This window comes from Mus caroli, unplaced genomic scaffold (assembly GCF_978045245.1).
Source record: "Mus caroli unplaced genomic scaffold, Mus_caroli_1 scaffold_20, whole genome shotgun sequence".
Taxonomy (NCBI): Eukaryota; Metazoa; Chordata; class Mammalia; order Rodentia; family Muridae; genus Mus; species Mus caroli.
In genome coordinates, this window is record NW_028227275.1 from 56,273,472 (window position 1) to 56,287,468 (window position 13,997).

At 49.3% G+C, this 13,997-nt stretch overlaps 1 protein-coding gene across 1 annotated transcript; it reads right to left on the reverse strand.

The window, feature by feature from the left end:
• Nucleotides 1-905: 905 nt before the first annotated feature.
• Nucleotides 906-8,574, reverse strand: Fosl1 (FOS like 1, AP-1 transcription factor subunit). Its single transcript, XM_085833924.1, has 4 exons — nucleotides 8,447-8,574; nucleotides 5,944-6,138; nucleotides 1,701-1,808; nucleotides 906-1,336 (listed from the first exon to the last, which is right to left on the reverse strand). Exons 1-4 carry the CDS (start codon nucleotides 8,549-8,551, stop codon nucleotides 920-922), a joined length of 825 nt encoding a protein of 274 aa, XP_085690050.1. The 5' UTR covers nucleotides 8,552-8,574; the 3' UTR covers nucleotides 906-919.
• Nucleotides 8,575-13,997: the final 5,423 nt, after the last annotated feature.

The following is a 13,997-nucleotide window of genomic DNA, read 5'->3' on the forward strand; positions in this document are numbered from 1 at the left end:
ACCGCCGGCCTTCCCTGCCCCCCCAGTCCTTAAGACAGGAGCAGTGTGGGTTCCCATGGGGAAAATAATTGATAATCTCTTTGCTTGCACTCCAGAGCATTCTTAGACTCTCAGTATAGGAGACAAGGAAGAGCAGAGGGTCGCCCCATTCTTCAGGTGAGAATATGGAAGTCCAAAAACATAAGATAGTTTCTTCAAGGTCACTGCTGAGACTGGAACCTGGAACTCCTGTTCCAAATGATCTCCTTTAGCCTCTGGATCCAACATGACAACCCAGACTAGAGCTTCAAGCCTTTTATTCCATTTTGGAAGGTTTGTATAAAAATAGTCTCTTTAGGAAAATAAATAGCAGCTGCCCTTGCGGTGGAGGCTCGGATACCCTGAAGCTAAGAGCTTCTCAGAGCTAGGGAGTGCAGCTCCGCTCCTCACAGAAGCCCCTGGCGCCTCCTACGTTGTGCCATTCAGGGGGAGCCTGCAGGATGTCCAGTGCTGCTGGCTGTTGGTGCTGTGTGAGTTAGTGTTCTAGGCTAGTCAAAGGGTACCTTCTGTCTAGGTGTAGAGTAGGCTGGATAACATGAAGAAAGTGACGTGGTGTGGGAAAGTGGTCTGCAAGGGGTTAGGGCGTCAAAGGACCCCTGGGGATCTACAAAGTCTGGGCTGCCAGGTGTTCTCTGGCAGAGGGGACATATTTTCCTCTAATTTTGTTCAAATTATGATAGGCCAGCTCTAGAAAAACAGTGAGCAGCTTTGGTGATCCCCTCCAAGCTGGCTCTACATCAAAGCATAATGTGTTTGTTCTAGTCGGAAGAGATAAAAGATTTGCTGGTTTGGGGCAAGGGTATGGTCCAGGCCTGCTGGATCAATGGGAGAAAGGAGATGACTAGGGGTAGCACCAGCAAGGGGTGTGTGACTGGGTGCCTCACAAAGCCAGGAGTGTGGGCGAGCCCAGGGGGTCGGAGGAGGGGTCGCCACTGCTGCTGCTACTCTTTCGGTGAGCGGAGGAGCAAGGTTCTGGTGTGCTAGGATAGGTGAAAACCAGACTCGGAGTAAAAGGAGTCAGAGAGGGTGTGGTCATGAGCGTGGGTGTATGCAGTGCTTCCGGTTCAAGTACGGGTCCTGGAGAAAGGGAGATACAAGGCACTGGGCGGCCGGGGGCTGGTGGGCTGCTGGCACTGCTGGTGCTGCCAGAACCACCTGTGTCCTTCTTGTCTCCTTCTGGGATTTTGCAGATGGGGCGATGGGCTTCCAGCACCAGCTCAAGGCGTTCCTTCTGCTTCTGCAGCTCTTCAATCTCTCGCTGCAGCCCCGATTTCTCATCCTCCAACTTGTCGGTCTCCTTTACAGGATTAGCAGAAAGATAGGAAAATGAAGGCTAAAGGTCCCCAAGCCTCAGGCTGGAGTAGGGATTGTGCCAGTCATCCCCAACAAGTCTGGACTGCACTCCCGTGAGCCTCTGGGAGAAAATGGGCATGACTCCCATCAGACGGGGCATCTTAGGAGAATTGCTGCCTACCAACTTCGACTCTGCCTCGAAGCCCAAGACAAACAATATTTAAGCCACTTTCCCTTATCCTTTTTCCAGGACTTCCCCACAGGCAGGGAGGATGGCAGAGTGCTGAGAAGTGATTTATTGGGTCTTTTGTGTTCTTGGGGCTCTGTGGGTCTGGGCCTGGGGACCCTTTGAACCAGATGATGCTCACCGCCTGCAGGAAGTCTGTCAATTCCTTTCTTCGGTTTCTACACTTAGCAGCTGCTAGCTTGTTCCGCTCGCGTCTCACCCTGCGGCGCTCTTCCTCCTCTGGGCTGATCTAGGTTGGGAGAGAAGAAGGGAGACAATGAGGCTGCCCTGAGCTGGTCATCCAGCTTTCCTTCAGTCTGTAGTCTCGGTGCCACCACCCCACACTCCACAGTTGCTTCTCTGTACCGGACGCTCGTCACCTCATTGGTGACATTTCCAGCTCACACACACCTAGCTTTACTGCTGGTTTCTTTCCTGTAATGCTTTCCCTCTCTGTAAACTTTGATCTTCCTCCCTTCCGCATCTTAGGACTGGACTAAGATGTTGGGACCCCAGGAAGCCTTTTCATTTCTCAGGCAGAAGTAGCCTTCCCTCCTGAGTGTATGAGACATGATTATCTCTTTTTACAGGACTCTCAGCCTCCTCATCTGTGGAAGATGGGATTTCTTCCCCCAGGAGCTGTGAATGGTAGGAGGTGCTCTTGAGTGCCAAAAGTCACTGGGAATCAATCTACTATGCCAACAAAGCACTTTGTAGGGCTTTTCCTTTGCTTAGTGCTAGGGATCAAACCCATGGCTTGGTACCTGCTAGCTCGGCAAATGCTCTACCACTGCGTTACACCCCTTCAACAGCCCCTCCGTAGATTCTTTTTTCTGTTTTTTTGTAGTTTTGTTTCTTTGTATTTTAGACAGAATCTCTGAGTAGCCCTGCCTGGCCTTGAACTTGATTTATAGACCAGGCTGGCCTGGAACTCACAGAGATGCACCTGCCTCTGCCTCCCAGGTGAAGATGTGACCCACCTCATCTGGCTTGTTTTGTCTTTTTAAAAGAGACAAAGTCTCATGTGTCCCAGGCTGGCCTTCAGCTCAGTGTATAGGCAAGACCGGCCTGAAAGCCCTGATTCTTTGGCCTCCACCTCCAGAGTACTAAGATTGCAGACTGTGTCAACATCCCTTCCAGCTTCCCTACATAGATTCTTTATGTTGCTGTTGTTTTGTTTTTAAAGACAGGGTTCCTCTTCATAGTTCTAGCTGTCATGGAATTCACTCTGTAGGCTGGCCTCAAACTTCATCTGTCTCTGCCTCCCAAGTAATGTGATTAAAGGCATGCGCCACACTATGCCTGGCTAGAGTCATATATTCATATATATAGTCGTGTGTGTGTGTGTGTGTGTGTGTGTGTGTGTGTGTGTGTGTGTGATAGCACCCGTAGAGTTTGGTTCTCTACTTCCACTGTGTGGATTTCAAGGATTGAACTCAGGTCATTAGGCTTCGCAGCAAGTACCTTTACCCACGGAGCCATCTCATCAGCACCCCCTACATAGATTGGTTTTTGAGAGGGTTTCTCTGTGTAGCCCTGGCTGTCCTGGGACTTGGTTTGTAGATCAGACCAGGCTGGCCTTAAACAGAGATCTGCTGTCTGAACCACCACCATCTGTCTTTTAAATTTTTATTTATTTGTTTAACGTATGTGAGTACACTGCTGCTGTCTTCAGATACACCAGAAGAGGGCATTGGATCCCATTACAGATGGTTGTGAGCCACCATGTGGTTGTTGGGAATTGAACTCAGGACCTCTGGAAAAGCATTCAGTGCTCTTAACCACCGAGCCATCTCTCCAGCCCCCCCCCCCCATTTTTTTTTAAAGATTAAAAAAGGGGCTGGTGAGATGGCTCAGCGGGTAAGAGCATTGACTGCTCTTCCAAAGGTCCTGAGTTCAAATCCCAGCAACCATATGGTGGCTCACAACCATCCATAACAAGATCTGACTCCCTCTTCTGGAGTGTCTAAAGGCAGCTACAGGTGTACTTACATATAGTAAATAAATAAATCTTTTTAAAAAAAAGATTAAAAATATGTAGCCTGGGGCTAGAGAGATGTTTTAGCAGTTAAGTGCTGCTCTTTCAGAGGTCCTGAGTTCAAATCCCAGCCACACACGGTGGCTCACGACCATCTATAATAGGATCTGATGCCCTCTCCTGGCATGAAGGTATACATGGAAGCACTCATTCATACATAAAATTTACCAAAAAAAAAAAAAAAAAGCCTTTTAGTGATGGCATACACCTTTGGTCCCAGCACTTGGAAGGCAGGCAAATGCCTCTGTGAGTTTGAGGCCAGCCTGGTCTGTAGAGTGAGTTCTAGGACAGCCAGGGCTACACAGAGAAACCCTGTCTCAAAAGAAAAAAGAGGGGCTGGTGAGATGGCTCAGTGGGTAAGAGCACCCGACTGCTCTTCCGAAGGTCCAGAGTTCAAATCCCAGCAACCACATGGTGGTTCACAACCATCCGTAATGAGATCTGACGCCCTCTTCTGGTGTGTCTGAAGACAGCTACAGTGTACTTACATATAATAAATAAATAAATCTTTAAAAAAAAAAAAAGAACAAAATTACCTCTGAGTATTTTACCTGTGTGTTTGTATGAGCACCTTGTGCGTGCAGTGCTGGTGGGGGCCAGCAGAGGGCATCAGAGCCTTGGGGGACGTTGTGGACAGTGAGTTACCACGTGGGTGCTGAGAATGAACCCGGATCCTTTAAGGAGCAGCCAGAGCCGCTGCCAAGTCACCCATCCAGATCTCTGCACACTCACATGTGAGGAAGCTCGGGAAGGATGAGTGACTTGTTCAAGTTCCAGAGCATGGGTTTATATTCACTCAGACCACACCGAGGGGAAGCCACCTACCCACAGCTCACAGCTCCAACCCACTAGTACCCGTGATCAGAAGGTGTCCCTCAGGACAGGGCTAAAGGAAGGATTCACCCTGGGCTTGCCTCTTGCTCACACCCCAGCTGGTCACAGAGGTAAGCTGTTCCCTTGCTGGGAAGCCTGTTGCTGGCTCTTCTCTGGCCAATCTCACATATCTCCCAGGGTCTTGCCATCCCTCTCCGAGCCATCATGGCAAGGATCTGTGTGTGCATTCACTTGGGAATATGTGCATACACTAGGGGTTGAGTCCAGGGCTTCGGGCTTGAAGCAGGTTCTTCACCTCAGAGGTAGTCCCCCAGCCAGGCTTATGACTTACATCATAGTTTTTCCTACTTAACACTTAAGTCAGGTTTTCTTTGATTGTTGTTTGGTTATCGGAGATAGGGTTTATGTATCCCAGGCTGACCTTAAACTCTCCATGTTTCTGAGAGTAACTTGAATGGCTCCTCCTGTCTTGATTTTTCAAGTTCTGGGATTACAGGCATACCTTGCACACCCAGCTTTTTAATATGGAGACCTCCCTGCACTAGACTCATAATCTCAGTACTTCAGGGAGAGGAAAAAAAGTGCTATGACCTAAAAGATCCTTCATCCCTGTCGGGTATCTAGCATACACCTATACTCCTAGCACTTAGGAAGGCAGGAGGCTCTCAAGACCCCACCTCAAACAAACCAACCAAAACATACCCTTAGTTATTTTAGAAAGGCATTCAAAGTTCCCAGCTCGCTCTGTCTGCAGCCTTCTGTGAGCTCCCATTCAGACAGTGGCTCATTAAGCTCTGACTTTGGGAGTTGAGTAGACCTCAGGCCAGGACCAGTCCTGTCTCATTACTCACGTTTGTATGAATCTAGACAAGCGAGTACCCCTCTATGTTTCACTTCCTCTGATGGAAGATGGAAAAATTGAAATACATTTCCCATGCACTTTTTTTCCCCCTTTCTTGAGACAGGGCTTCTCTGTAGCCCTGGCTGTCCTGGAACTCACTCTGTAAACCAGGCTGGCCTTTACCCAGAGATCCACCTGCCTCTGCCTCCCCAGTGCTGGGATTTAAGGTGTGAGCCACCACTGCCCACTCACTTTTTGTGACAATTAAAAGAAATAGGCTGAGACTCTGTGACTGTTAAAAAGAAGAGTCACTCCTGTTCTCCCCTCACCCCAAGGTACATGGCCAGCATCAGCCTTCCTCCCACCCTGGCACACAAGACAGTGGAGACATACACACTTAACACTCTGTCCCCTTCACCTCAATTCTGTGCCTTCAGCCCTCTTCCCAGAAGAGTCTTTTCAGCTTCCATACGCAAATCCTATCCATCCATGGTTTAGGTTAACATGTAGCCTTCTCCAGGAAGCTTTCCTTGACTCAAAGGTGACCTTTTACCTCCTTCTTGGCCTCTCAGGAACTTCTATGCGGAATAGAAATTCCCTTGTAGCAAGATCCTGTCCCTGTCTAGTAGGACCCCTACGGGCTATGGAAAGTGCAGCATCTCTGTTCCTTACCTGCTCGCAGGGCCTGCGACGCACCCCTGGAGGTGGCCCTAGGGCTCGTATGACTCCTGGCCGGGGCTGAGGGGGACTGTACTGGGGATAGGCCAGAGGTCGGGGATAGCCAGTGGGTCCCAGGAAATGAGGCTGCACCATCCAGTGCAGTTCCTGGCTGCCGCTCACGGTGTCGATGCTTGGCACAAGGTGGAACTTCTGAGAAATAAGAAGGGAAATGATAAGGTCTGTGTGGACTGAGGGGCTTCCAGGGGACAGGGCTGGACTTCTGTCTCCCTTCACCTCAGTGTACATACCGGTTCTGGGAGACCACAAAGAGCAAAATTTGGCAACCAGAAACTTACTTGTTCAGGAGCTGTGTGACTTTGGGCAGGTCACAAAATGTCTCTCTATGTCTGTCTGTTTCCCCACCAGAGATAGTTTGCTTTTTTTTTTTTTTTTTTTAATTTATTATATGTAAGTACACTGTAGCTGTCTTCAGACACTCCAGAAGAGGGCGCCAGATCTCGTTACGGATGGTTGTGAGCCACCATGTGGTTGCTGGGATTTGAACTCTGGACCTTCGGAAGAGCAGTCGGGTGCTCTTACCCACTGAGCCATCTCACCAGCCCCAATAGTTTGCTTTTTTATTTTTTGTTTTAAATCAAGTATGGACTGCCTAACACTGTTCCAACTATTTAACAAATAGTGACTCACACAGCTGCCATGATCCTGTTTTCAGACAGGAGAGCAGTTGCCCGTAGACCCACAGCTAGTAAGTGGAAACTAAGAGTTGAGACCCAGTCCTCACAGTGGGCATACTTTCAGCTTCTAGCTCCCAAGGCAATTCTGAGAATCAGGAAGAGAATTTGTTGTTTGGGGGCCGTGGGGTGGGGTGGGCAGGATCTCACCTAACTCAGGCTAGACCTAAACTCACGATTCCTCTTCCTCTACCTCCCAGGCACCAAGACTATAGACATGTAGCACCAGAGCTTGGGAGTCCAGCATCAGCTTGGAGCTTGGCCATTGATGGGCTTTGAGACTGGGGCATGTTATTTAGTCTCAGTTTCCCTGTTATTAATATCATTCAACGTTTCATTGCTGTTGAGAAGCTGGCTCTCATAGCTCAGAAATCAGAGTTTAATCAGCTTTTTAAGGTTTTTGTTTTTTATTTTTTAAGTTTTGAGACAGGATCTCTATTATGTAGCTCTAGCTGACTTGGAAGTCACCTTGTAGACCAAATTGGCTTCAAACTCCCAGAGATCTGCCTGCCTCTGCCTCCTGAATGCTGGGGTTAAATGCATGCCCAGCTGTCGACTTAAAAACTTGAAAGTTCAAAACTGATGGGGTTTTTTAAGTCCATGAAATAAAGTGAAGAGAGTAAAAGCCTCCCATAAGGGGTCTGGCATCCTTTCGTTCTTTTTCTTTCAGAAATCTGAGGCATGTGTGGGATTGAGTGTCAGTGGGGGTGGGGGCTCAGCGTTCTGGGAGAGAAAACTGGGTTCAAGCTCTGTGAGCTAAGGGCGTGGGGCCCCTCCAGTCCAGGAAGCACCTCACATGCTTAGGCAAGTCTGGACAGCTATGTCCCCAGCCCAATACTGGGGGGACCCAGCATCTCAGTGACCCCCGTTCTGGGCTAGAAGCACTGCCAGGGGCATCTCTCGCTCCCAGGTCGTCGGTCCTTAGGGGCCGTTTGGGGCCAGGAAGGGAGGGGCACCCAGAGTGACTCAGCCTCAGTGACTCGGCCCGCTGTGACTCGGCGAAACGGACGCAGCTCCTTCCCTCCCCTGGCGACACGTGCTCGCGGCCCCTCGACAGGAAATGGGCACCTGCAACCTCTCAAGTGCCCCTATCCAGCAGTGAGAGACGTCGAGTGCCGAGAATGTGGAGCGCGAGAGTGGCCGGGCAGGTGACCCCGCTCACATCCCAACACTTCATGGTCTCCAGGAACCCCTCGGAACCACTGCCTGGGGCCCAAGGGCTCTATACTGCACACAAAGAGATGAGGACTTGACCGGATAAAGGGACACGGACAACCAGAGCAACACACCGACAGCCTCGGACAGGCTGCTAAGAATTCGCTGTCCCGGCTGGGTTCTGATGGACCCCGTCTCTATGTTCCCAGACCCCAGGTCCCAGTTATTAACTGGAGATGGAGAACACCTCTGATCCTGTCCAGGCTGGGATGGGGCAGGTATTTAGAGGGACAGCGTATTAGGGGCAGCTAGGAGGAAATGTAAGACAGTAACGGAGACGGAGGGGCAGAAAGACAGTCAGCTAGGGAGATACGGGCGAGCGAGAAGGGGGATTCGCAGATATTCGCGCTTCCCCCTGCGCTCGTCCCCTTGGCCACCGGGTCCATAGGTTCCCCGACCACACAGAACGTGCAGGATCCTCGGTCGCGACCACCAGAGTCAGATGCTGCTCGGGGCCCCACTCCAAATCCCGGAGCAAACTAGACTAACCCCAGCATCCCTGATGCTGTCCAAATTCAGGTCCCCCAGGAGGATTCGGCCAGTCTCACCTGCTGCTGGGCGGTCTGTGCCTGCGCTTGCGGGGGCTGCGCGGGGCGACCGTACGGGCTGCCAGCCCCGGAGCTCGGTCCCGGTTCCCCGTAGTCTCGGTACATGCCCTGGGCTGATGTTCGGTAGGGTCCGCGTCGGCGGCTGCGGTTCTGACTCACTCGCGCCTCTCGGAGTCTGGTCTTTTTTATGAATGAAAAGTTCTTGGGCTGAACCACTTGCACCACGGGGGGTGGGGGCGTGTCTCGACGGCGCCTTTCACCTCGCAGGGGACCCACCTCTCCAGATGAACCTCCGTGGACCGGTCCGCTCGGAACTTCAAGACCCTCTGCTCTGGTGGCAAGCCGCCTCTACATAGAGAAAGCGACCGACTTGGCGTCCCCTAGCATCCGCGGCGGCCACGCCCCCCTCTGACGCAGCTGCCCATACATGGTGCAATTTCCTTGCCGCGCCCAGGTACACCGAGGATTCCCCCTGACGCACCTTGCCGAAGTTGGGGCTTGCAACTGCGCCCCGCCCCGTTCAGGCTAGTCAAGGTTCCCAACACCATAGAACAGGGTGAAACAAAATCCTGTAGCCGCCTGGCCTCGCGCCAAGACTTAGAAAGAAGAACGGGGAGAGTGTCTGGAAGCTGTGAAGTGAATTATAAATATGGGTTATTATTATCATCATCATTATTTACCTGGAGAGAATCATTCCAACTGTCACCCAAGTCTGCGGTCCTGACTTAAGACCGCTCCTCTCAAGTGGGGTGAGAAGTTTCTTTAGTTGAGTTTGCTTTGCTTGTGGTTTGTGGAGGGAGGTTGGTTGAGACAGGGTCTCAGGTATCTAGTTGAGGTTGGCCTTGAACTCCTGATCCTTCCTTCACCTCTCAAGTGCTGGAATGTGCCACCATCCCACGTGGCTTTTGTAGATAGGGTCTCATGTTGTGCAGGTTGGTCTTGAACTCCTTATGTAGCTTAGGATAACCTGCTTTCACTTCTCAAGTGGAGGGCAGACATTACAAATGTGCCCCTCCACACCCAGTTTCAACTGTTGTCAAGGTTTTTGATAGACTGAAAGGTTACTGACAAACCAGGGTTATAAAATGTTGTTATATTTGAATTCTACGTGAAATGGCATTTAGTGTACCCACAGATAGAAGGCACTACATGTTTGAGACTGTCTCTGGAGCTATCACAAGCTTTAATCCAGGCCTCTACAGGCAGAGAGAGCCTACAGAAGGACATAGGTGTCCTGAGACACAATCAGGAAGGCTTCTTGACTGGAGGTTTGACTGGAGGCACTCCTCCAGTACTATGTGTGTCACCAGCCTACTTTGGAAGTATGGGAAAGGCCTTGATACGGGTGAGGTTCTGACTAGGTGTGCTGAGGAGGTAAATGCCATTGTAACCCCCACTTCTCAGATGGGAAAAACTGAGTCTGACAGGTATTGAAATGAGTTGCTCAAGGCCACTGAGTAAGTGGCTGAGTCTGGTGACCAAGTCAGGCTATGAGCTTCAAGCCTTTACATTGCACATACACGAAGAATGGCAGGCTGGGAGAGCATGGGTCCCAAAACTCTTTCTCTGATTTCTTCCATCTCAATGGAAACTGAAGAAACTTGTCCTCAGGGAAGCAGAGGCCTGGGCTGTCTTCATTGGGAACAAAGGCTGGGGTTCTGCTGTTTGGACTCAGGCCTGGAGGCCAGTATATCTCATCATAGAGCTATACTTTGTGTCTGTGTGACCTGGGAGGTCTCCTTCCTGAGTCTGGGTTGGGCCTCACTGTTGACCTCCCAGTGCTGCTATGGGACCAAAGGAGACCACGGATGTGACAGTGCTTTGCTGTTGAAGCATCCTCAAAAGATCACCAGCCTAGTGCCCGTCTCTCACCCTGACGCTAGGAAAGAGAACTGCAGGCGTGTGTGTTGGGGGTTAGGGGAGGAGAGAAGTGTCTTGGTAGTGAATCCGTAGAAAGAAAACGCCTACATGCATGGTACACTCAGAATGCTCTGGGTTCTGGGTTTGAATTCTGGATGGGCTGACCATCCACTGTGAATCCGGGATGATTCACCCAACTGTGACCTCCTGTTTCCGCATTTGTGAACTGGGGGCACAGTGACAACTGCATCTGAAAATTGCTAGAGAGATACACACAATAATGTCACAGAGACAGGCCTGACGGTGAGCTCTGTGACTCCAGAGTGCTGAAAATAAAGGCAGGAGGACCGAAGATGGTCAAGCTCAGCATCTGCTACAAGATGAGCTCAGTCAAGGCCAGCCTGGGCTACATGACACTGTCTCAAGAAAACAAATTAAGGCTGCAGAGATGGCTCAGCAGGTCAAAGTGCTTGCTACAACAGGCCTGACTACCTGAGTTTGATCCCTGGAGCATATGATGTCAGAAGAGAACTGATTTCCAGTGATTACCCCATGATCTCCTTATGAGTGTTATACGTGTACTCTTGCACTCCAGCATGAGAGCATGAACACATGTACACATGTACACACACACACACACACACACAGAGAGAAGCTGGGAGACCTGATTGGTGTTTGAACCCTTTGGCTGACCAGTGTTAGACTAGACAGATGGTGGTGGCACATGGGAGAATTTGAGTCCACCCTGACAGCATCCATCCTCCTGCGGCAAAAATATTGCCCTACCCTCTCCTCACACTGTGGCAGCTGAGTTGGGCCCAGGTCTCCAGAGGAGTGTGTGTACGTGACTTTGGAAGTCCCTTCCTGCTGTAACTGGAGCCACAAGAGGCCTTTCAGAACCAGCACATTCCAAGCTCATCACTCATTAACTCCTGCCTTGCGGTTGCACAGACGTTCCCCATGCCTGACCTCACAGTGGGCTTGCGGCTAGGGAGCGAGAGGAGAACCCCAGGGGCTGCAGACTGCTGGGAAGCCCTGCCACTGTCCCTTGGTTGCTGTGTGCTCTGGGTTCAATGGCTTCCCGTCTCTGAGCCCAGAGAATCCCCACCTTGAGATGTGGTGAGGCAAAAGGGGGCAAAGGAAAAAAGTCTGCCATCTAGCGGTTCTCAGGGCCGCCAGGGAGCCGGAGGTGATGTTCATGTTCTGCAGTTCCTGTTCTCCTTTTAAATTGAAGTTGGCTTTTTAATTGAGGTGAAATTCACACACCACACCATTGTAAATACACAGCTACATGTCTTCCATGCACTCACAGTGTTGTGTAACCTTTGCCTCTCTCTGGTTTCAAAACTTTATTGGTCTAAAAAACACCCTGTGTCCATTAAGTAATCACTCCAACTCACCCCTTGCCCCATCTCCTGCCAGCCACTAATCTATTTTCTGTGGATGTGGCTTTGCCCAATCTGAGCATTTCACGTAAATGGTCTCAAGCAACATGTGACCGTTTCCATCTGGCTTCTTTAATTCAACATAAAGATCTTCAGGGATCATTTGTTGTTTTGTTTTTTTTTTTTCCATGGATTTGATAATTTACACCCTTTGGGGACTGAATAATATTCTGTGCTATGAATGTGCTACAGTTTATCCATAAGTCCCTGGACTGGTGTTCCTCACTTTGGGCCAGATACAAACAGCATTTTGATGGAAACCAGAGCACCAGATTTTAGGAGGATGAAGGCTTTCTTTTCTCTCAGGTATTTGCCTTGGATGGAATTGGTACATCTCCCTCAGGAGCCTCCAGGCAATCTTCCAAAGGGACTGTGTACTGCACATCTTCCAAAGTGGGGTTCAAGGGCTTGGATTTCTTCAGCATGGCTAACCCTCATTAGTTTGCAGTTGGGGATTTACAAAGTAAGACTACAGGCTGGAGAGATGCCTCAGTACTTAAAAGCACTGGCTGGTCTTCTAAAGGACCCAAGTTCAATACCCAGCACCCAGGGAATCCAAGAGCACTAGGCACTCATGTGGTACCCAGACACACATGCAGACAAAACACACAACACATAAAATAAATACCTAAAATAAAAAAAAGAATTAAAGACGGGAGGAAGCACAGTGCCATCTTACTGGTTTTTTTTGGGGGGGGGTTGTTTGTTTATTTTGTTTTCTATGATTTTTTTGTTCTAGACAAGGTTTCTTTGTGTAGCACTGGCCAACCTGGAGCTTGCTGTATAGACTAGGCTGGCCTCTCAGAGATTCTCCTGCCTCCCAAGTGTGCAACCATCCCCTGGCTTGCTGGACTCTTACACACAGTATCTTTTCCAGTCCTTTGTGTGTTTCTGAGATCAGAGATTTTGTTTTTCTCTTTTTGCAAAACAGGATCTTATGTAGCCCAGGCTGGCCTGCAACTTTCTAAGTAGGTAGGGAGGATTCTTCTGCCTCTGCCTCCCCGTGGGACTCCACACTTGGTTTTTCTTTTTCAGTGAGATGTATAGAGTAGTTTTTGTATATTATGAATACAAACCCTTATGATTTACAGATGTTTCTTTCTCTCTATTGTTATTGTTGAAAGGCAGAGTCTTTTTTGGGGGTTTATTTATTTATTTATTTATTTAAAGATTTATTTATTATTATAAATAAGTACACTGTAGCTGTCTTCAGACACACCAGAAGAGGGCGTCAGATTTCATTACGGATGGTTGTGAGCTACCATGTGGTTGCTGGGATTTGAACTCAGGACCTTTGGGAGAGCAGTCAGTGCTCTTAACCACTGAACCATCTCTCCAGCCCTCTTTTCTATCTTTCTCTCTTTCTTTCTCTCTCTCTTTTTTTTTCAAGACAGGGTTTCTCTTCGTAGCCCTGACTATCCTGGAACTCACTCTGTAGACCAGGCTGGCCTCGAACTCATAAATCTGCCTGCCTCTGCCTCCCAAGTGCTGGGATTAAAGTTGTGCGCCACCACTGCCCAGCCAGAGTCTTGATATATAGCCCAGGTTATTCTTTGACTCATAATCCCTTTCCCTCCACCTCTATAGTGATCATAGTACAGGCTTCCCTCATGATACCTGGCTCTTAGCTGTCCTCACCTCTCACCTCCACCATCTGAATCCAAGGGACTTACTGAGCAACGGTCTTGAGGCACAGAAACAGGCTCCTTTATCTGCTGAGCCATCTCACCACCCTTCTTTTAAACACAGGCACACACTCAAGTGCTTGAACTCATGCATGATTGCATGAATGAACTCACACACACACACACACACACACACACACACACACACGCACATGCACACACACATTGGATGTGATGGTAAATACCTTTAATCCCAGTACTCAGGAAGCAGAAGCTGGAAGATCTATGAGTTTGAGGGGGACAGCCTGGTCTATATAGTGAATTCCAGGCCAGTCAGGGCTACATAGTAAGACTTTGTTTGGAATAAAAGTGTGTGTGTGTGTGTGTGTGTGTGTGTGTGTGTGTGTGTGTAGAGGATGGTTTTCAGCCCCGGGTGATTTTTTTTTTTTTGGTAGATCTGTTTATAAAGTATAGATTTTCTGGAACTCATATTCTCCTGGAGCCTCAGGCTCTGGAGTGCTAGGACTGCATGCTTGTATAACTATGCATGTATAACTACACATATATAACTATGTGTGTATAACTATATGTATATAACTATGCGTGTATAACTATACGTGT

Coding starts and splice junctions, on each gene's coding strand:
- Fosl1 (XM_085833924.1), bottom strand. CDS start 8,551: ATGTACCGAGACTACGGGGAACCGGGACCGAGCTCCGGGGCTGGCAGC. Junction 1,809..5,943: donor GTCGCAGGCCCTGCGAGCAG/GTAAGGAACAGA, acceptor CTCCCAACCTAG/ATCAGCCCAGAGGAGGAAGA. Junction 1,337..1,700: donor TGACAGACTTCCTGCAGGCG/GTGAGCATCATC, acceptor AATCCTGTAAAG/GAGACCGACAAGTTGGAGGA.